The sequence below is a fragment of the Neodiprion pinetum genome, chromosome 4, assembly GCF_021155775.2.
Source record: "Neodiprion pinetum isolate iyNeoPine1 chromosome 4, iyNeoPine1.2, whole genome shotgun sequence".
Taxonomy (NCBI): Eukaryota; Metazoa; Arthropoda; class Insecta; order Hymenoptera; family Diprionidae; genus Neodiprion; species Neodiprion pinetum.
The window spans coordinates 43,071,826-43,093,309 of NC_060235.2; the positions used below are offsets into that span (position 1 = coordinate 43,071,826).

General features: G+C 38.5%; 2 protein-coding genes across 2 annotated transcripts; both read right to left on the reverse strand.

Moving 5' to 3' along the window:
• Positions 1-883: 883 nt before the first annotated feature.
• Positions 884-11,286, reverse strand: LOC124217346 (uncharacterized). Its single transcript, XM_069135418.1, has 13 exons — positions 10,873-11,286; positions 10,752-10,783; positions 9,567-10,096; positions 9,130-9,492; positions 8,649-8,833; positions 8,273-8,561; positions 8,010-8,185; positions 3,384-3,529; positions 2,757-3,286; positions 2,300-2,677; positions 2,049-2,233; positions 1,669-1,957; positions 884-1,590 (listed from the first exon to the last, which is right to left on the reverse strand). Exons 2-13 carry the CDS (start codon positions 10,778-10,780, stop codon positions 1,421-1,423), a joined length of 3,270 nt encoding a protein of 1,089 aa, XP_068991519.1. The 5' UTR covers positions 10,781-10,783; positions 10,873-11,286; the 3' UTR covers positions 884-1,420.
• Positions 11,287-15,747: 4,461 nt separating this feature from the next.
• Positions 15,748-19,178, reverse strand: LOC124217963 (cytochrome P450 6k1-like). The gene is made up of 6 exons (XM_046624203.2): positions 18,948-19,178; positions 17,823-18,355; positions 16,920-17,285; positions 16,568-16,752; positions 16,130-16,418; positions 15,748-16,038 (listed from the first exon to the last, which is right to left on the reverse strand). The coding sequence occupies exons 2-6, from the start codon at positions 18,340-18,342 to the stop codon at positions 15,863-15,865; spliced, it is 1,536 nt and encodes a 511-aa protein (XP_046480159.1). The 5' UTR covers positions 18,343-18,355; positions 18,948-19,178; the 3' UTR covers positions 15,748-15,862.
• Between the last annotated feature and the right edge of the window lie 2,306 nt (positions 19,179-21,484).

The following is a 21,484-nucleotide window of genomic DNA, read 5'->3' on the forward strand; positions in this document are numbered from 1 at the left end:
TTTCAGTCTGGACTAAGGAAATCCCTGACACTGTAAGGAGTTAGAATTATCGTTGGTTCAAATCATCAAAATTATACGGTATATGCTGGTGTTTAAACTAATAATAAGTAATACTGAGCATGCATTGAGTTGCCAACTTAGTTTTGGAGAAAATAAGTGTATACTTAGATATCGTACTTTCCCGTCTCATTTTAAGATGATTCATTACATTTCCGATACGTTGATATATATATGTGTATATGGTATAAAAATCTCGATACTCCTGTAAACATGGCAACAACGTCCTTGCCGACTGGCTTAAGCCAGGATTTTTTTTTTTTTTGACAAAGATCAAGGTTTAGAAGAAATTGTGTTGAAGACGTGTCGTACTATCTGACGACGCAGATGTAATTTAACTATCGTTGTCGGAAACATATGTAGGTATATCACACGACTACACATATGCGTCCGTGTTTCTATCTGGGACCTTACTCATTGTCTCGTAGCGACGCGTCGGGTGGATAGCAAGATGAACTTTTGAACTCCCTTCAGAAGTAAAGCGTCTAATTATTACTTACAGCATCAACATAGCTACACGTTGATAGCGTCGGGATCAGCCCGATGACTCGTTTTTTCACCCTAATTAATCCTGGAACAAATTCAACTTCAAATTTTTATTGGACTCGGAATTATAATATTATTTCATGACTATTTTACAGCGACTTATAACCAATAATCAAACACTGGAGATACAGAATATAATTACAGGGAAGGTATTAAAATTAACATTTGATTCAAATATTTTTTTGTCATAGTCGGCTCATAAAGAGATAACATTCATGTTTTGCGACCGTGAAGTTGGCTTTTATGCCTAGTGGGCGTAAAGTGAAAAAAAAAACGACTGTACTGCTATATCAATTGTTTGTATTGTTATTGGTAGATAAAATATTTATCATTGAATTGCTTTAAATTATTTAAAAATTATTATCAAAGCTACTGTATCGAAAATATTCAATTGCAATGTCACAGTCACATTAATATGTGTTTATTTTTCGGGAATTCGTAGTTTACATAAGAGTTTGACATTGAAGACCAAGATTTAAAACTCATCTTGAACGGTATCAACAATCAAGTAGATTCTGATACGAGGATTCAGTGTTTTCGTATAGATCAACATATTAACAGTATTCTCTTTGATGATACTTGAAATTCGTATAAACACTGGAAATTCTTCATTCAGATAAATTCAAGTTCGTGGTAGAACAATCATGAATGACCGTGCCAAAATGATACCATGATTTTCATGACAATTTCTACGAACATCTCGCGCTGTTTTTTTTTTCCATTTACTTTATACGTTTTCCTGTATTTATGTATTTTTTGACCGTTTGACGACCCCTGTTAGAGAAATAAATGCTGGGTTAATCCTCAACGACGTGACTCAGTCATCAATTTTTTGCACTTTGAGGAACAGGTCATGATCCATGGTTGTGAAAAAACTCCTTGGATTCAGTCGCAGCGGAATCACAGTGTCCTTGCTCGGAAATAACTTGTATTTTGATACTATCTTGATGAGGCCGAGCTTGAGCGATGCCAGTGCAAAACGTAACCCTATCAAAAAGTAAATAAAAATGGTACATTCTCATCATCGAATCGCGGCTGTACCATATAATCGTGAACAACCGTTACCTATACAGTTATGGGGACCATCGCCGAATGGCATGTAGGCACGAGAGGGACGCGTTTGCTTGTTCTCGTTGCTGAATCTCTCCGGGTCGTACTTTTCAGGGTCCGGAAAATATTCTGGGTCGTGATGAAATCCGAACACAGATATGAAGATTGGCGTATGCTTTTCAAGCACTGTATCACTGCCGGGTATCTTGTAGTCGGTGTTAACCACTCTGTCCAAGAACGGTACTACAGGATACTTTCGAAGCGTCTCCGAGACGACCATGCCGAGGTAAGGAAGCCGCATCACCTGTAGCGGGGTCATTAGTGATTGAACAGTTTTTTGATAGCGGTGCAGTAGCGGTTCGACGAATCCCGAGCACATCCAAGAAAATACTCACCCATTCGTAGTCGATGTTTCCTCCATTTTCCTCGAGAGCCGAAGTTATCTCCTCTCGCAGTCTTGACTGAATATCCGGTTGTAGAGCCAGCTCGTACAGCGTGAAGGCTATTGTAAGTAATGTCGTCTCAGAGCCCCCAGTGAAATAAATGGCTGCCTGGGCGGTCAGATTGTCGCCGTCAAACTCTATGATCGAAAAACATCTAGCAATATACGTGGTCACTGGTTAAGATGATATCGGGCAAAACTTACTGAACGAGTCGTCATCATTGAGGCTGGCCTCGGTTTGACCATTCTTCAGCTGGATGAGAGTGTCTATCAGATCATTCCTGTGAATCCCATTTTTCATACGTTGGGTAAGAGTGTCCCATAGTACCTTGCGTAAGAATTCACTGGAAGTTCTCTCGAAAAACTGCATACCGAATAGCTTCGTAATACCCGGTGTGAAAAAAAAGGATCTCAACTCAAAGGCGCGCTTATAACTATCGTTGAAAATCCTCTTGCCGCACTTTCTAAATTCAGCATTAGGATTATTCAAGCAGTTGGCTTCGATGCCGTAAGCGCACGTCGCAATTACGTCAGTCGTGTACCTTGCGACGACTTCCCGCAGCTCGATCACTCGACCCTCACCTTGAACAGAACCAGGCTGTTGGGGATTTAACGGTTCCTTTATATCGCAAGCACGATAAATTTGTACAATTCAACTGACCTTCTAGTTTCAAAGTCTCGAAGTATCGGTCCAGGTCCTTGCCGACTTTGACCATCAATTGGAGCATTTGCTTCAATTTCCCGGAAGTGAAAGTCGGCGACAGCTTGGTGCGGACAGTTTTCCAATGGGGATTTTGTAGAGTGAACAAATTCGCTACCCCCAGAGGATCGTCACTGTTTGACCCGCTGTATCTGTCACAGAACGCGTTGAAATCCTTCACCAGAATACGATTGACCAACTCCAAGTCCCGCACTAGAAGACAAGGCTTATCGAAGATGTAGAAGCCGAGTTGATTAACGCTGTTGTGCTCGGCGTGCAGATCCTTGAGGAAGTCACCCGGAGAAGTTTGAAGGGCGAAACAAGGAAAATAGTTCCCGAAAAACGGTAACGGTTTTTTCTCCACTATGTTTTTCTTTTTCCAATAGTTGAAGTTCCGCGTCATGTAGAAGTACGATGTGGCCAATATGGACAGAAATATGATGGCGCAATTGACTAACCATATTGGCACGAAAAATGCCATGTCTTCGGCTCTGGAATGTACAATTTTTCGTAATCACAATTATTTGACGCTGTGGATATTCACTTCACTATAACCTGATCATCAGTTGATACTTCTGGTTTACTTACAGTACGTTCTGTTTCCGATCTATCAATAAGGCTGAACTGATACGAAAAATTTTTGAACAGCCGTTCAATGGTTCTGTAATCGTTCCGGTCAAAAATACTGATAAACGCACGGTTTCATATGGAATCGGTATTGGGTAGGATAACAACTCAATTTATGCGTATGATATGTTCTCTTCTCGCCACACTTTGACCTTTCGTTTTATGTATGAAAACCAATCGCATTGGCCTTCTTTGACCCCGTGCCACAGATTACAACCTCGAATATGAGCGGCTGATTAGATCGCGTGGCAGTAGCGTCGATTAACAATTTTTTTGCCCAATATGGAATAGGCAAGTGCGTACGTACCGTTCGATAATGTTTTTCATTTATCGGATGCCTACAGCCAAAATCTTGGGACTTGTGTACCAGTGGTTAATTCCTAATCACGTTCAGTTTTCAGTTCATTTCGGAGCATACAACGGATGTCCAATTACACTTTTCATGATATTGCTGTTTACGACGAAGCAGTGAGCGCACCAGTGTGGATTGTCACGATTTAGATATGTCTGAGACAAAAGAAATAGACGAAATAAAACTAAATGTGGACAAAAATGATGTAGATCAGTATAAACGATTATTGATTTATCCATGAAATGATTTGGAACTTCGTATCATTCAATTTTTAAAAGAAGTAAAAATGTCCCTTCTTGTCACAGGTAAACAAACTCGGCCTGATAGTTTAATATATGTATAACATTAATCGACATCAGAAATGTATAAATGGAATCGGCATAAAAAAGGTGATATGCAAAATGACATGTAAAATATACATTGAGATTATAGCGTCTTATTTGAATATTATAATAGAGAGAGATTGATTATTATTGGTGGATTATACTTTTTGTTTTACTCATTTGGAAGACTTTCGATTTTTTACATGTTCAGTATCGGAGTGGCTTTGTTTTAAATTAATTTACTTGATCATGACTTTGAATTATTGAAATACACTTCACGGATTATCCGGTTTTACACAGATTTATCGTAAGAAAATATCGGAATAACCCGTTTGTACTTTGAACTCTCTCTTTCTCTCTCTCCCTCCACAGCCTCAGGACATTTCTTAACCTGTTAACCGTGAAATTCCCTTTTTAAATTACGCAGCATATAACGGGCGCGAGCTCTTTCACTAGGATGTGTCAGCACGTCACACCCGGTTAACAGGTTAATAAACGCTTTTCTCTTTCTATCTCTCTCTCTCTTTTTCTCGCTCTGATATTTCGTTTTAATGCATATCTTATTTATCTATTTGTTTCTCTTCTTTAATTTTGCTATTTTATTTTATTTATTTTACTTCATTTATGCTTTCATTTCAGCTTATTCATACTTTTGTTTCATTTATTTATTTTCTTTCTTCAGTTATACATTTCATTTCTATATTTATTTATTTTTTTCATTTTTGAATCCTAGATTTGTTTATCTTTATAACATTTCACCTCTAGTAGAGAAATGATTTGCTATTTCCCAACGCGTTCGTCATTTATTGTGACACAGCGTTTCTTGTTCATTTTCAGCAAACAGCTAAAATCAACTAATTTTGTATTCTTAGTGTGAAAAACATCATGTGCATGAAGTCGATAATGTACCTGCTTTCGAAAGAGGTTCTTGATCATGTAAAAGTCAGTTTATTTAACGAACTGTCATTTCCGATTCCTATATTCGCCATGGCAAACAGGAATCTGTTTACCATATTTTGGAGCTAAAAGTATAGCCACGAATACTTGATTGACAAAAGATCACTGGATCTTTGGACCAAGCACGGTATTTGCGGTTCGAGAATATTAAGTCGAGGTTGAGTTTGAACAATAGCTTCGAGCAAAGAGTAAGCTCCTCAATTAAAGATGGATTGGAGTAAGGAATTCGTGGTTACCAGTCGAAATATAATTTCATCTGTGTATGCATATTGGATTACCAGTCGAATATTGAAAATCTTGGTCAATTCAAAATTCTGAGGTACAATAAGCTGTTGATATAAATCCGTTTCTGGACTTCCAGCTTGAAGTAACGGCTTCTACGAAGGAAAGGCAGCGAGAATGAAAATGTCTCGGAGGTTCGTCGATGAGTAATGATCTTACAAATCGTTTCCAGACTCGTTAGAATATCGCGTGACTCCAGTCATGCTGCTATATACTGATTCTAAACCCTTAATTACACCGTGTCGCAAATTCATGAGTTGACATAATTGGTAACAGCTATTGCATAACAGTGTTTTGTATCGTGACACTTATATGTGGGATTGGTACTGATGTTTTCATTTCGTTTACAATAAAGTAAATACTTTTGTCGATCAATCGTTTGCATCTCAACACGATCGATGATTTAAGCAATAAAAGTATGGTGTGCAAATTTTTTGCGTGAAACATGCTTGCGTTATTATACCCTGAGTTTTCCTAAACGCGGAACGATCCGCGCGCCTGATTCAAGCAACCGGAGTTTCAGTCCATGTTCAAGTTGGGCATCGTATCCCGCCACGGCCGTCCCAAACGTTGTCAAAAGAAAAAGTATCGTAGAATATGACCTTCGCAATATTTTATTGACAATGAGTAGTATAAGACTAGCAAGCCGTTAAATAAAAAACAAATCTGAAGGCGTTGAATTAAATGAAGATTGTAACAATGGAGCTGGTATGTGATCCATAATAGAAATGTAATCGACGCACAAATTCAAGTACCTACTCACTAATTGCTTGGGGATTAAGTCGATAAGATCATTCAGGCGGTTCCCAGATTTGAAAAAGGTGTGGAAGGGCTCCAAAATGCCTTACGGACGAATTCTGAGAGGCTGGCTTCAAACGCTACAAATCCAATATGCTTAACGATTCTTGGATGGTATGGAGAAGATCGTCACTACTTCAATAGCGCGTCCGTAGGTAAATTCTATTCCTTCAACTCTACCACCCGCCCGTCACCTTTAACATGAAACAATTAATCACTACTCGGGTTCGGAATTTCTTACTTTGTCAAAAAGAGACGAATGCTTATTCTGAACTCGTCAGTGAAGGACAGTCTGCACGATTATCTTCCAACATGAGGCCGTGAAGGTGATTATCTGGGTTGTTCCCGACCTCGGTAACCAGCGAGAGCATTAACCCTATCTTACCTGCGGTAACCATCAACGTCAGTTTTTGGCATCAGGTTTTCGAATCTCATTGGTTGGTGAAAAATAAACTTGCGTATCCAATCAAGTCTTTAAGATAAATATCAATATCATAATCGTAAGGTGTAGATAGAAGAAGCCATAATAACCCGAGTCGAAATTTCGATTGTATGGGCGTCTCACTGGATTCACTTCGAGTTATTACCATCGCCAGGACGTTCGTTTCTAATCACTTTGCTATTCCATACTTCGACCCTTCCATACTTCTCTGTTCGTGAATAGAACAGTCACGATTATGCTATTTCATCATCGTTTTGGAACAAGATCAGTAGATCATTGGGATTAATGACCGTCCAATTGTCTTTTCTTAGATGTATGCGTGGGATAGATGTATTGTTTCAAAGTAGTGCTCATTGTTCTTTCGTATAGTTCAAGTGCAGCCTACAGGGTTAAAATCAATTTGGAAATGAAAAAATAGGGTTGGCGCAGATGTTGAATTGAAATTTACAATATTGATGGAGGTCACATATCACTCTTGTTTTGTTCACAAAATATGGTAGAACTGGAACGTGGTTATGATGCCAGAAATGGTTATCCACTACGTGAACGTAGTCTAAACAGCAAGTTTTTGTGCTGTGATACGAATTATTTACCCATCAGAATGTGCGTTAATGCCTTTATTCGGGATGCACGGAATATGGAAATAGAGAATCGACTATCATACCGAGAATTTCTTTCTTGGCTTGCATTTTATCATTTTAGTATACGTCGTGGCATTCTTATTTTACAGTTCAAAGTTTGTTTTTGTTAATTGTTTAACATTCTTAGCCTCGAATGTGTTTCTGATATAAAGGTGCTCTCTTTGTAACGTGGCCTTACACCTTAGACAAATGGTGTATCGACAAACGTCTCATTGTACTTTTAATTATGAATTTAAATTACAGTCAATATTCGCAAACTCATCGCCTAACTATGTTCATAAAAACTTCAGTGATTTATTCATTGTCTTATAAAAACTCGAGGGATGATAAAGGTTTCCAATAGTCTCCACATAGGCCATTTCCCGAGCATCGGTAAGCATCAAAGTTCTTTATGGTCTCTCACAGTCTCATAAGATTAAACATAGGATACACATTTATTTATTGAAAATAAAGTATCGAACATAAAAAGTGACAAACAGGAATTATGAAACAATTTATTCAAATCGTTGCAGTCGAGATAGCCTCTACCATTTAATTTTCACTTGGATGGTGCAATAATTTCCTGTCACCACGCTGTGTTAAATGATTCCCCATTTTTTTCTTTGTATAAACGTTGAATATAAAAAGTACTATACTGTTTTACGCGTGTGTGATCAAATGTATTCGAGACGCTGTCTACCATTCACTTAAGGTGGGTTAATTCGTGAATTTGACTTTCTACTTCGTGGCGTAAGCAACGTGCAGATTACTAGGCATATACGAGCAACGAATGGGATTCGCAGTTATCTTTTACCCGGCTGTCGTCGTGATTCTTCGTACTCGATGGAACAAGCCACCATCCGACGAGTAAGTGAGTGCTTTTGGATCTACGCGCATGGGGTTGAGGGTCTTGTTACACGGAGAGACTTCGAACTTTGAGAGGATTTTGACGAGACCAATCTTTGCTTGCATTAGTCCGAATCTAAGACCTGTAAATAAATGGAATTTATCTCGCGTTGGAAACAAATATCGACACGAATTACTAATTAGCTCGACGATTTGACTCCAACTCTTACCAATGCAGTTACGAGGACCTTCGCCGAACGGCAAATACGTGAAGGCAGGTCGCTTTTTCTTGTTTTCTTCACTGAATCTCTCCGGATCGTATTTGACGGGATCAGGATAATATTCCGGATCATAGTGAAGCCCTAGTAATGGAGTGTAGACGGGAGTTCCTTTCTTGATTAAAAGGCCAGTTTTTGGAATTGTGTAATCGCAAATAGCCTCTCTGTCCAAAAACGGCACCGAGGGATATTTTCGAAGAGTTTCCCAGGCGACCTTGGCCAGGTATGGAAGGTTGTGCACCTGTTGGCACGATGAAGAATTACAATAATTATAAATACATCATCAAGAGTTGAAAAAATAATGCTTTTTTTCTGAGTGTAGGTTCACCAGGTCATAGGACAGCTTTCCGTCGCTTTCTTCCAGAGCTGTCAGGATCTCTTCACGGAGTTTCGTTTGCAGCTCAGGTTGCAGGGACAATTCGTGCAGCGTGAAAGACACCAGTGTCGACGAGGTTTCGAATCCTGCTGCAAAAAAGACTGCAGCCTGGGCGACCATGTTTTCGTCAGTAAATTCTAGATCAATGAAAAAATAACCCCCGTCACAAATCTCATAGACGTACGTCTGAAGCAAACTTCAATCCTCCAAAATATGATTTTTCCTTTACGGAATACTGTGTTAGTTATTATGATTGGCCTTGAACTTGGTAAAAAAACTACATTATACACTACACTACTACATTCATACAACAAATGTTATTCAGAAAGTAGATTAACCGTACGATCGACTGTAGATAGAGTTCTAATTGTCTGTCCGAAAAGGGTGGAAGCCTTCGTAAATAAGCGTAATGGATCGATGTCGATGAACTCACGGAACAAGTCGTCGTCCGTTTGGTTATTCTTCAGCTCTATGAGAAGGTCTATGAGATCGTTGCGCTTCAAGCCAGTCCGCATGCGGGTCGTCAAAGTTTCCCAGAAGACTTTCTTCATGAAATTCGAGCTCTCACCCTCGAAGAGCGTGGATCCGAAGAAATTTGTGATCCCGGGAATAAAGAATACGGCCATCAGTTCGGCGCCGCGTTTCCAGGTGAAATCAAACATCCTTCTCCCGTATTTTCTAAACTCAGCATTCGGGTTTGCCAACGAGTTGACCTGCAAGCCGTAAACACAGGTGCCTATAACGTCGGTCGTGTACTTGGCGCAGATTTCCTTCAACTCGAGCACTTGACCCTCACCTGTAAGAAAAATGATATTTGGTAATCGAATCTCCATTATTGTAACGATGTCTTCCACCCTTGTGACCTTGTACCTTCCAGATTGAGGTGCTCGAAGTAGGTAGCCAAATCGTCCCCGACAGCGTTGACCAATGGGAACATCGCCTTCATCTTTCCCGAAGAAAACACGGATGTCAATTTGTAGCGCAGGTTCTTCCAGTCAGGATTCTTGATGAGAAACAAGTTGTTATTTCCGGTGAAGTCTTTGCTGGATGCAGTCCCATATCTGTTCGGGAGGTTCTGAAAATCCTTGAGTAAGACGCTCTTGATGACCTCCGGATCACGGAGCACCAGAGCTGGCTTGTCGAATATGTAGAACCCCACGTAGGGCAGGCCCTGGCCCCATTTGTAGATTTCCGCAAGGTACTCGAATACCGATAGCCGGAAGAGAAGGCATTGACCAAAATTTCCAACAAATGGGATCGGCGTTACTTCCGTCACACCTTTATTTTTCCAGTGGTTGAAGTTCCGTGTCATGTAAAAGTAAGCCAACACGAGGACGGTGAAGAAGAGAATCGCGGCACTCAAGATCCAAGATGGCGTCAAGAAAACCATTTTGTGATTTCTGGAACAGTAATGGATTCGTAATCAGACTTTGACACGTTAAAAATCGTCGACAGTTCTGACTAAAATGTAAGTTGTATGTTGATTTTCTCCGATTTGCTCTCGTGGAAGAACTTTCGAATAGTAAGAATTTTATTGTGATCTTTTGTAAATCCGAAATAAAATATGAGCAAGTGGTTTTTTTCGATTCGATTCGATAGATTCTAGAAATGAACCGTCGAAAATTCTATCTGAATACTATCTTCCTCCCTCAAGATACAAAACAATACTGATATCAGAGACTATTGTGATAAATTTGCTCATTACGGCAGCATGTATTTCAGAAGTTTAACTGTTAACGTGGTTTATCTTAATCATTGCTGTGGGTCACGTTGCGTAACAGCAATTAACACCAATGAAATCCGCACTGATCTGTGAGATGTTTTGTTCATCATCGTGACTGCTACAAAATTGAATGATAACAGATTCGGTTTGTCTGAATAATTTCAGAGGCATTGCGTAATAAAATTGCGTTGTTTATATTGTCCGAAGATTGCTTTGGATTCATCACTCACCACGCGAAAATGTAACTGGGATAATTACCGAATCCCATGAGATTAGATATCAGCTGTATCAATTTATCGCAAATCATTCAAACATAAACGAATTCAACTTGCAAGCAAAGATCAGGCCGAGGCGATAACATGTTCTTGAAAATCAAATAAGAATCCGAAAATTATATCGATTTGAATAAACAGAAACATGCATGTACGAGGTGTGTTCAAAAAGTAAGGTGACTTTTCTAATTTCGCGGGCTATGTCCGTTCGATCTTCGATTTTTTTTTTATGTTATGTTGGTACACTTGTCCCGAACATCTGTACACAGTTTCAAGTGTATAGCATGTTTAGTTTGTTTTTGACAGATACAAAGGTGAGACGTATTTTGGTGTGCTCGGCGATTTTTTGCTATCAAGAAAAATGGATCAAAGAATTTGCATCAAATTTTGTGTAAAAAATGGAATTAAGTGCTCCAAAACACTTGAAATGTTGACAGTGGCATACGGTGAGTCTACTCTTAGTAAAAAAAAACGTTTATAAGTGGTACAAGCTCTTCCAAGATGGCCGAGAAGATGCCAATGACGAACCTCGCTCTGGACGCCCCAGCACGTCAACAACAGATGAAAACGTTGAAGCAGTGAAGAAAATTGTTTTCGAAAATCGTCGAATCACTATCAGAGAAGTTGCTGAGGATGTTGGCATATCGGTTGGTTCGAAAACAATTTTCTTCACTGCTTCAACGTTTTCATCTGTTGTTGACGTGCTGGGGCGTCCAGAGCGAGGTTCGTCATTGGCATCTTCTCGGCCATCTTGGAAGAGCTTGTACCACTTATAAACGTTTTTTTTACTAAGAGTAGACTCACCGTATGCCACTGTCAACATTTCAAGTGTTTTGGAGCACTTAATTCCATTTTTTACACAAAATTTGATGCAAATTCTTTGATCCATTTTTCTTGATAGCAAAAAATCGCCGAGCACACCAAAATACGTCTCACCTTTGTATCTGTCAAAAACAAACTAAACATGCTATACACTTGAAACTGTGTACAGATGTTCGGGACAAGTGTACCAACATAACATAAAAAAAAATCGAAGATCGAACGGACATAGCCCGCGAAATTAGAAAAGTCACCTTACTTTTTGAACACACCTCGTATGCCTTCTGGATTTCTTTTGCTGCCGTATTTGATGAATTTGAAACAAGACTGCAATCTAATAACCCTAACAAATATTTATTGTAGGAGTGTATGCATTTTTGATTAAAAAAAAATCGAGTTAGACGATTTGTTAATTGTATTTAAGAGCCAGCACCACTCTAGGATTTTGGAAAACTCAATTTTCTTCGGGGGGGGGGGGGCTTAAACAATATTTTAGGGTTATAAAATCAATATCCTTATTATCGAAAATATAGTCTTATAGCGAAGAAATTTTTTTAAAACGTTCAATTCTCGATTTGAAATGCCTTGGAGCGTGCGCTGAGTGTTCGTAAAACTTTAAACGCATTTTTCTCGAAATGACTTTTTTCGAACTGGGAGGACGGATTACCTGAACACCGTTACGTGGATCGAATTGAAATTTTGACAGTAGCTTCACAATCACATCCTCTATGGAAGTTTGTAGCCGTTCTTTTTATTTAACGTAAAGTTTTTTTCGTAAACAATTTAATGTTTATTTGTCGGCCAAAAATCGATTCATTTTTTCAAAAGTGCACCGTTTCTAAAATATTTGATTTAAAAGAAAACCCTACGCATTTCCATAGGCGATAATATATAGATTATAAGATTTGTTGGTTTTTTTTTCCAGGTCTTATACTTTATGAGAAATCCGTCCTCCCGTGAAGGAGTTTTAAAAAGAAGATGATTCCAAAGATTGGATCTATCGCCGCTATTTTGCATCAAATTGAATATGTGTTAAATAAACCCTCTGAAAAGAAATCATACTTCTTTTCCCATACTCTCAAAACAAATCGTCAAATCTATGCCTTTTTTCGGCCGTTAGAGTTGTGTTACCCCTTAATTTATTGAAAAACTAGCTGGACGAACAAAAAACTTTCTATCTTTTATACAACAGGCACGATCGGATGATCGTATTAGCAGCTCTCCTCAATATCTCAGTATAAATCACTAGATGTTCGAATAAGGGAAGCTGAGGCAAATTGTCGCACCAGAAAATTCACGATGTAAGGGAATAAACGAACATTTAACGAACTGAACTGAAGATATCTAGGCCTTGGTAAGCGATCATTCACTTTTGTCTATTATGAAAAAATTGTATTATTTATCCAGCTAGTTATACCTATGGTTTTTAATTGTTTACTTACGATAGTGTCACTTCCGTACGCACTGCTGTCGCGGCCTACAACTCGATGAAGAAATCGTCACCAGCCACTTCCGAGACCTCAATCGTGCAAGATCTCAATCAGCACATTATCGCCGTGCCTGACGAACTCTGAGGTTCCATCCATCTTAATCTGTGCTGTCCCCCTCCAGTAAAATTTGCTATCTGAAGGTTGTCGAATCGACGAAATGTGCGTTGACGGGCGGTGAAATGAAATGATTATACCTTGAAGAAGAATCATACGCATAGTAGTCTGAATAGAAAGTTAAAACCCTGTTAATATCGATTGGAAAAACGATTTCTTTAAAAATGTTTCAAAATACATATGACAATTGATCAATGAAATTTGTTATGCAGTCGGTTGAGCCATTAATTTCAAAATTGAGCCGTTAGCGAAATGCTTAAATTTTATCGATATTATGATTAGTATCTATTTTTAACTTTCGTATCGTTATGTTGTAGTGAATTTCGTTTTCTCAATCGATTACGAAAGTGCAGCATTGTAATTTGTTGTGATTTGAAAAAAGAAATGACAAAATGAATGTTAAGATTGAGACGACATTCGTTAGCTAGCTTACTGATACGTCTTTTCTCCACGACTCTTTCATCAATTGACTCCGTGCATACATTTTCTGTAATCTGTACTTGTACGTGCAACAGTCGAGTATCAGAATTGGAATTCTCACAACGTTGAATCTCAACCGAAAATAGATGACACATCTCAACAGAATGTATGTTGTTTTTTTTTTTGAGTTTGTATTTAAATGAATAAATTTTCATTCTATACATCGAATGATAACCAAGATCTTCATTTATTACTTATAAAGTTGTTTTTATATTCTTCACGTTGATGAATAAGTATTGAAGTTTTTGCTTGATAGTATAAGCGGCAGGTAGCAGGACTTTAAAATAAAAAGCGAACTTTATATTATAAAACGATTTCTCCTTTTGTTAGTCACGTGGAAGAAATCAAAATTTGAAATTTAAAACTCAGACTAAAATATCTTGTTGATCGATGTTGTTATTTGTTATATTACATCTATCCACGATTTGTTTATAATATTTACCTATTTCTTCTTTTCATGTGATTCTTCTCCAACAAAAAAATATGTGTTGGCATAATAAATTACACGCACCTGATTCATAATTTTACCGTTGTACTTATTTATATTGTATCTTAATAATCTTATTTAATACTTTGTATCCGATACACCATGCCTATACAACCACGCGAGTTATGAAATCGAAACTTCGCACGGACTTGCCGATTCATCGGTGCACCAAAGAAAGAAAAAAAAAAAAAAAAATTGTATCTCGGGTATGAGCACGCTCTACAAGTTTGATGATAGATACTTCTTCGATATGTACGAGAAAGGCAAAAACAGCGAAACCCCAGTTTCAAACTCTTAATTTTTTTCTGACTTGTTCGAAATTTTCGTTTCAGACGCACCGTTTGAAAAAAAGTACGAAGTGATAGATTACTCGATTAATTTTTATCGATCGAATCGAGTCGTGTTCGATTATTTTTTTGGACTCGGTTGATCGATGCATCGATTATTTTCAGCTTACTGGCCGTCGCCAGTAACGGCGGCTGTATTTACAGTTAAGTACAGATGCATCTTGCATTTACATTCGTGCTAAAATAAGATGCAGGCGAACTTTTATCTCCTTCGTCGGATCTTCACCGCGACAATCCTTCGGGCGCCGTAATAAAATACAGTAAACTATGCACAGCATGGATTCAAACTAAAATTATTTCAAGGATAACCACTCGGTTATTTAACTTCCGGGAACGAGCACGTGAACCGTGAATATGTAATATATAATTTTACGATTATTTTTGTAATTCGCGTGCCACATGCAAGGTGCCTTTTTCAACGGTGTACGAATATAGCAGTATTCACATGTTTCAAAGCGTTTGTCGGTATACCTTCTATCCTCGTTAACACCTCAGTATTGAAACACGTATGGATACTTGTGAAGAACTCGCCTGTCATTCTTGACGCAGCAAAAAACCTACCATGTTTCGGGTTCTGGGGCATGGTCGTTGACCAGTACCTGACGGTGAAAAAAAAAAGAAAAGAAAAACGCTTTGAGTTCTACTTCACCGTGCGGGATAATTTATTTCGCAACTCGACTAATAAGAGGGTTATCACTTTTGCCAAATCATTCAACCTCCGTTCATCACGGAATGGCCGAGCATTCCCATGACACTCATACATCTCGAAGTTATTTCGAAAAAATAGCGCTTTCAGCCTTTCATAATTATCGTCTTCAATTAGGTCAGCGTCTATAATTTCATACGAGTTCTAGCTCAAGATAATTAGTAAATTCTGACAGACTGATTTCAAAATGTGATACATGGGACGTTACAGCGCAGAGTCACAATCACTCACACCTTTATCGGTATAATTATATTCATGTATTCCGTACTTTACTCTTTCATCTACCAGATCCTAATGCACGCCTTACAATCTTGATTGTTTTTCGTTAATAAAGAATCAGTGACAATTCATCAAATTGTCGGGTAAGAATAGGAACTTCCACCAGGTCTACCACCAATACAAGAGACGATGATGTTATTTTATGATTTTTTAACCAATGTACTTAATATTAGATAATCATGAGTGCCCTGACGCACTAATATTGTGATTGCATTATTCATCTCCATTTCTGATATATATATATATATATATATATATATATATATATATATATATAAATATTCTAGCGTAAACGAATCCTTGTTAAAATTAGATATCTGCTTCACAACACCAGGTTTGAGAACGATGTATATTCTGGGATGAAATTATTCAATTTTATTTTGTTCGTACGTCTGATACAGAAATCCTTAACTTTCACGTGGTAGTGAATTACATTGTTTCTGCAGATTCTAGGGTGTTTGGGAAATTTTTCGGGCACGAAGAAACAGACCACCGTCCGGTCCCGCGAGGAGAGATTTTGGGTTGAAGCGTAGAGGGATCATCGTTTCATCGCATGCAGAGAGCTCATAGTTCAATACAAATTTGAGAATTCCCAGTTTCACTTGGAGTTGCCCAAACCGAAGACCTAAAAACCAATTTATTACGTTGATAAGTATATCTGCAAAAGTCCTCTGCTTTATAAATCGTTAGCGACTTATTCACTCTTCGACCCTTACCAATGCAGTTACGGGGACCGTCGCCGAAGGGCAAATAAGTGAAGGCAGGACGCTTCGCTTTATTCACTTCGGTGAATCGCTCTGGGTCAAACTTATCAGGCTCGGGGTAATATTCTGGGTCGTAGTGAAGCCCAAGGAGAGAAATATACACCGGAGTTCCCCGCTCAATGACCAGGCCGGATTCTGGCAGTTTGTAGTCCGTGTTTGCAACTCTGTCCAAAAAAGGGACGGATGGATATTTTCGCAGAGTTTCAGAGACGACCTGGTCAAGGTATTCAAGACTCAGCACCTGTAATAGAAGTTCGGTCGATAATTGTTACCAGTGATCGTATATCGTCTTTATATTTTGTGCTATAAATTGATCAAGGTTTCCGTGACCTTGAGGTGCTAATACTAGCATCAAGCGGTACTTTATAATGGCTCTGATTACTCTTTTACCATTTCGTAGGTTATTTTCCCTCCATTATTCGCTAAAGCTGATGTTATCTCTTTTCGAAGTTTTGATTGGATATCTGGGTGTAGAGCCAGCTCGTAAAGGGCAAAAGACAGGGTGCTTGATGAGGTTTCAAATCCCGCGGCAAAAAAGGTAGCCGCTTGTGCAACCAACGTGTCTCCTTCGAGTTCTACCACGAGAAAATGTTTTACATCCCTGTTTAGCGATGGAAATCGCAGAAACGTGGAGAAAATTATTATCTTACAGAAATTAAGCAGTCCGCAAAATCGGCTGAAAAATCATGAAAACCCAACGTGAAAACAAAATTTACACGGTATTTGGCGGTAGCGAACTTACTGAAACCTTGGGAATCTTCAGACTCGGACTGCTTCAGCTGAATGAGCAGGTCGATAAGATCTTCTCTACGAACATCGCTGTTCATTCGCATATTGAAGGTTTCCGTGAAAACCTTTGTCATGAAATCGGAGGAGTCCGTTGAGAAGAACTTCAAATTCAGCGGAGTGACTAGCCTTGGAATAAAGAAGAAGGCGGCAAACTCAGCACCGCGTTTGTAAGTGAACTCAAACATGCTTCTTCCGCATTGTCTGAACTCTGCTTTTGGATGGTTCAAGCAATTAGCTCGCAAGCCAAAGGCGCAGGATGCGATAATGTCCGTCGTGAACCGGGCGGCAATCTCTTTCGCTTCGACGATGTTTCCATTCCCTGAAATTACACGAAATTGCTATTGCTACTGGAAGCATGTGGTGGTGTGCGAATTGGTGATGTAACGAATGTAAATTAAGTTGAGTATTCGCGAATGCGAATGCGAATATACATTTTTAAATCAGGTGCCATTTCTCTGTGTCTAAAGATTGACAATTGATTAACTGACAGGTACACCGTGCAAGCCACGCGCACACATTAGCGCCGTTTGCAACTTATTCCGAAAATTGCCAAGTTGATCCGAACTAAGCCGATTGTTTGTTTATTTGACGACAAACTGATAACAAAAACAAATGAATTTTGAGGTTAGAGTGAAATTCAAACGCGAAGACAAAACTTTATAATAATATTTCATTATCAAACCAATGTTTTTTGTTTTATGTAATATTATTTTCACAATTTTTATAAGCAAAATATGAAGTATTTGCGACAATCACATTCGGAAAATGTTCGCATGATTTTTGGAAATTCGGATGGGAATGCGAATGCGAATATCCGTTACACGAGTAGTATGAATACTGGCCGAGGAAAGCCCACCTTCCAATTGAAGAGCACTTAAATGAGTGTCGAGATCTTCGCCAACTGCCAACATCAGGTGGAACATCCGCCTTATTTTTCCAGACGTAAAGATAGGCGTAATTTTATGGCGCAGACTCTTCCATGCTGGATTTTTCAAGAGGAATAGATTTGCGGATCCTATAGGATCGGATTCCGCTGATTTGGCATATCTGTCGACAAAGTAACTGAAATCCTTGATCAAAATCCGTCTATTGATTTCAGGGTCTCGCAACATCAAAGCCGGCTTATCGAAGATGTAAAATCCTATGTACGGAAGACCTTTCGCCTGTTGGTAAACTGCGTTGAGGCATCCGGAAGCTGATTGTCGGAAGAGACAGCAGTCGAGGAAATTTCCAAAAAATGGTTTTGGCGGGACCTCTGTTACATTTCTCTTCGGCCAGTAATTGAAATTTCGTGTCATATAGAAGTAGGCCAGCACGACCATCGAAAGAAATACGACGATGACATCGAGGAACCAGTGCAGAGTTATGAGACCCATCGCTTTTCCACAGCTGAAGCACACATTACGAGAAAATATTTTCAGAATTCGATGTTGCGGTACAAATTCATCTCTCTCGAAATCGTGAGTAAGGGAAACGTACTTGACAGTCACTGAATCCAAAAAGATTAAATATTGCAAGCCTACAAGAATAGTCGATCTAATCGTTGGAATGAAAACTTTTCCAATTTGCCGACCGAAACGAAGTTAAGGCAATAATATGAACTCGAAATCGAAATGAGAATCTCGAAATCATTTCTATTTGTACAAGGAAATTCAGTTCCCCTGGATTGTCATTTGCTTGTGCAAATTGATGAATTTGACAATTATAGTCTATTAATTACAGAAAATATTTTCTGTAGAATTATTTACATTTTCAAATCGATAAATAAGCCCCGGTGGTTTGTTAATCATACTCGATCGATTTAAAGCAAAAAAAAAAAAAAAATTAAAAATTCTGGAGTTGGTGAAGCCGATATCATTTGAATCCGATCCTTCTTAATGTAATACGATTTGAGCAGGATATTATGATTAAAATTGAAACAAACAATTTTTTCTCTAGCTTTGGCAGTCCTTGTTTGTATGCTTTACGGTTATTCACTCACCAAGTAACACCTTTGTGTGTGCTTTGATCACGGTACCGTCTAAATGAACAACTAGAAATAATCACCTTACACTTTGAACGCACAACTGAATTTGAAGATCAGTTTCGCTTCTAACCAGTTTTTGATCATTTCGATACACATGTATATCTATACGTGGTATCCACTTGCTTGGTAACTGTACCGCATGATCAACAGCGTCGTAACGAAAAATCTGAATTCATGACACGTATGGAGGGGATTCTTTATCTATTTTTGCTTTGCTACTAAACGTCACTTTCAAGGAGTGGCACATAACGCCGTGACTGATGTAGATATTACAGAGCACAGAACTTTTATCAATTCACCGATAAGTTATTCTTAAAACTCTCTGATGAAAAGATGCCGGAGCCTTTTTATCTCGAAGATAATTTACGACATACTTTGAATGACGTACATTTTCAATTCCAAACTTGTCTATTTCGTCAGCTGTAAGCAAATACAATGCTCGTGATTCTTGAAATAATTGCGAAACCTATCCTGTAAAGTTAGCTCAAATTATGCAAAATCGACTTCAAACCACCACTTGCGTCTACTTTTTTGTAAGTGCCTCAGGTATCGAACATATTTTGAGAACTTGATTCTGATGAATTCTTTAAATAGCTGGTTAATGACAAATGCTGATATATTTAGTGAACCCTGCAGGCATCTGCACAGCTGTTCATCATACGGCGGAAATGAAAAACATATAGCAAAATCAAACTAGGATTTCGAAGTTAAGCGTCGGAGTTTACTATCAGTACTTCTTGTGTCCAGAACGTCTTTCAGCGTTTAGATTTTCACTGTTAAACTTGCATCTTTGTAGGACTCATACTTGCGAAGGGATGATTACTGGCCTCATCTAGGTAATGTTTTGATATTGTTTTAATCGGTAAAATTGTTTGAATTTTTTTATTTGATGATAATTTTCACCACCCGTTATATCTGCTATGTTTTCATATTCAGAAGTACGTTTGAGTTTCACCTTAGAAATCTGCGAACGTCGTTTTACTATTTTATGAGGTATTTTTTGGGTTTTGCATAGAAGTGTTGATCTTATAGTGTTTCTATGAATGCTACCTACGAAGACATTCTTAATTAGATGGAGAACGGTTGGATCGTTTTTTCTACTTGATGCTCATCGCTGTTTGAATAATAAACAATCAACAGGTTACTTTGACAGAAGGTTCGCCGAAATTCGAGTTCCCTTTTTGCGCGAAGTGTTTAATATAAAGTGGTTTGTACTCTCAACGCCAGTCGATATCGTCATTCGTAATTATCAAATCTATACTTTTGCGTTGTATGTATGCATACGGTATGTGTGTACCACGGACATGGAGTCGACATCTCGCTCTGGACATAAGATATGTAATTATATATTTTCGCGTTCGATGTGCGCAGTTATTATTCGGCACTTGATGACTGGCCGTTATCTCAGCCATTTCGTATCTTGTTTGATACTTTGAACATATGATTAAATAAGATCCATCGTGTATCCGCACAAAATGTGACCTCGAGTCCGTGGATAATGTCAAAAATAATAGCACACGTCTCGCCATAATTATTTAGAGACTACCACATACAAAGTATTCGTTTGTTGACCCGTATAACCTAATAACAACAATGAAGCTAAAGAAAAACTTGTTTTTTTTTTATCCACTTCTTACCACTTGACTTGACCATCTATCTTAATTTCTTGTTTCAAATATTCCCAGCTGACACAATACATAGGTGAATGATTCGCTAATATTATTTCAGTTATTCAGTTACACGCTGTGATAAATTTTTCTTCCAATTGATTAGCATTTATCGGGTACATATCGATGACACTATGCATCAAGATTTTTTACTTAAACCTCATTCAATAATTGGTCAGTTGACTTTAAAAATTTACAAAGACTTGTTCCAAAAATTAAACAAAAACGCCAGTAATGAAACAGAATCTGCAGGAATATGTTCTCAATGATTGATTGTTTTTGCGTAAAATTTAACATCTATGCTGTAGCAGGTACCTAGTAGTCAATGTTACGAAAAGTCGATATGACCCGTGCTTGGGTTAAATGTCTGAAACATCTTCGGTATGAAATATATCGAGGCCAGCCAGCTTTCATTCGTCCAACAGCCTCAGCAAGCGGCAGGCGTAGAATATCTGCAAGTGGTCGAAATAACAACCTAGAGAAGAACATCCTTACCATCATCAGCTGAACACTCGGCACTCGGAAGGATAAATTCGTAACTACTTTACCAGCTGCGATTCGGTACTGGGTTGCCGCCTATAGATAATGTCGGGATCTATCATAAGATTCCAGATTTCTACGGTCCGGCACATTTTCAACCGACGATCACGGAGGCCGAACCATTTGGCGATATCAGTAATATCGCAGCGGCGGTCGATAGGTAGCGTCCAGAGTGTCGGTACGTTACCATCAATTGACCTCGAGAGTCATATTCTGTATCCTCAATCGAATCACGAAGTATTGTACAGCGAATCTTATAAATCTGATCTTCAAGGCTGCAAAAGC

Excerpts from the sequence above, each read along its gene's own strand:
- LOC124217963 (XM_046624203.2), bottom strand. The coding sequence starts at position 18,342 with ATGGGTCTCATAACTCTGCACTGGTTCCTCGATGTCATCGTCGTATTT. Across the intron at positions 16,753-16,919 it reads TGAAGATTCCCAAGGTTTCA|AACTCGAAGGAGACACGTTG; the intron begins GTAAGTTCGCTA and ends TTCTCGTGGTAG. Across the intron at positions 16,039-16,129 it reads CGGTCCCCGTAACTGCATTG|GTCTTCGGTTTGGGCAACTC; the intron begins GTAAGGGTCGAA and ends ATTGGTTTTTAG.
- LOC124217346 (XM_069135418.1), bottom strand. The coding sequence starts at position 10,780 with ATGTTATCGCCTCGGCCTGATCTTTGCTT. Across the intron at positions 8,834-9,129 it reads AACGGACGACGACTTGTTCC|AATTTACTGACGAAAACATG; the intron begins GTGAGTTCATCG and ends TCATTGATCTAG. Across the intron at positions 3,530-8,009 it reads GAATCACGACGACAGCCGGG|TTGTTATCCTACCCAATACC; the intron begins TAAAAGATAACT and ends GCATAAATTGAG.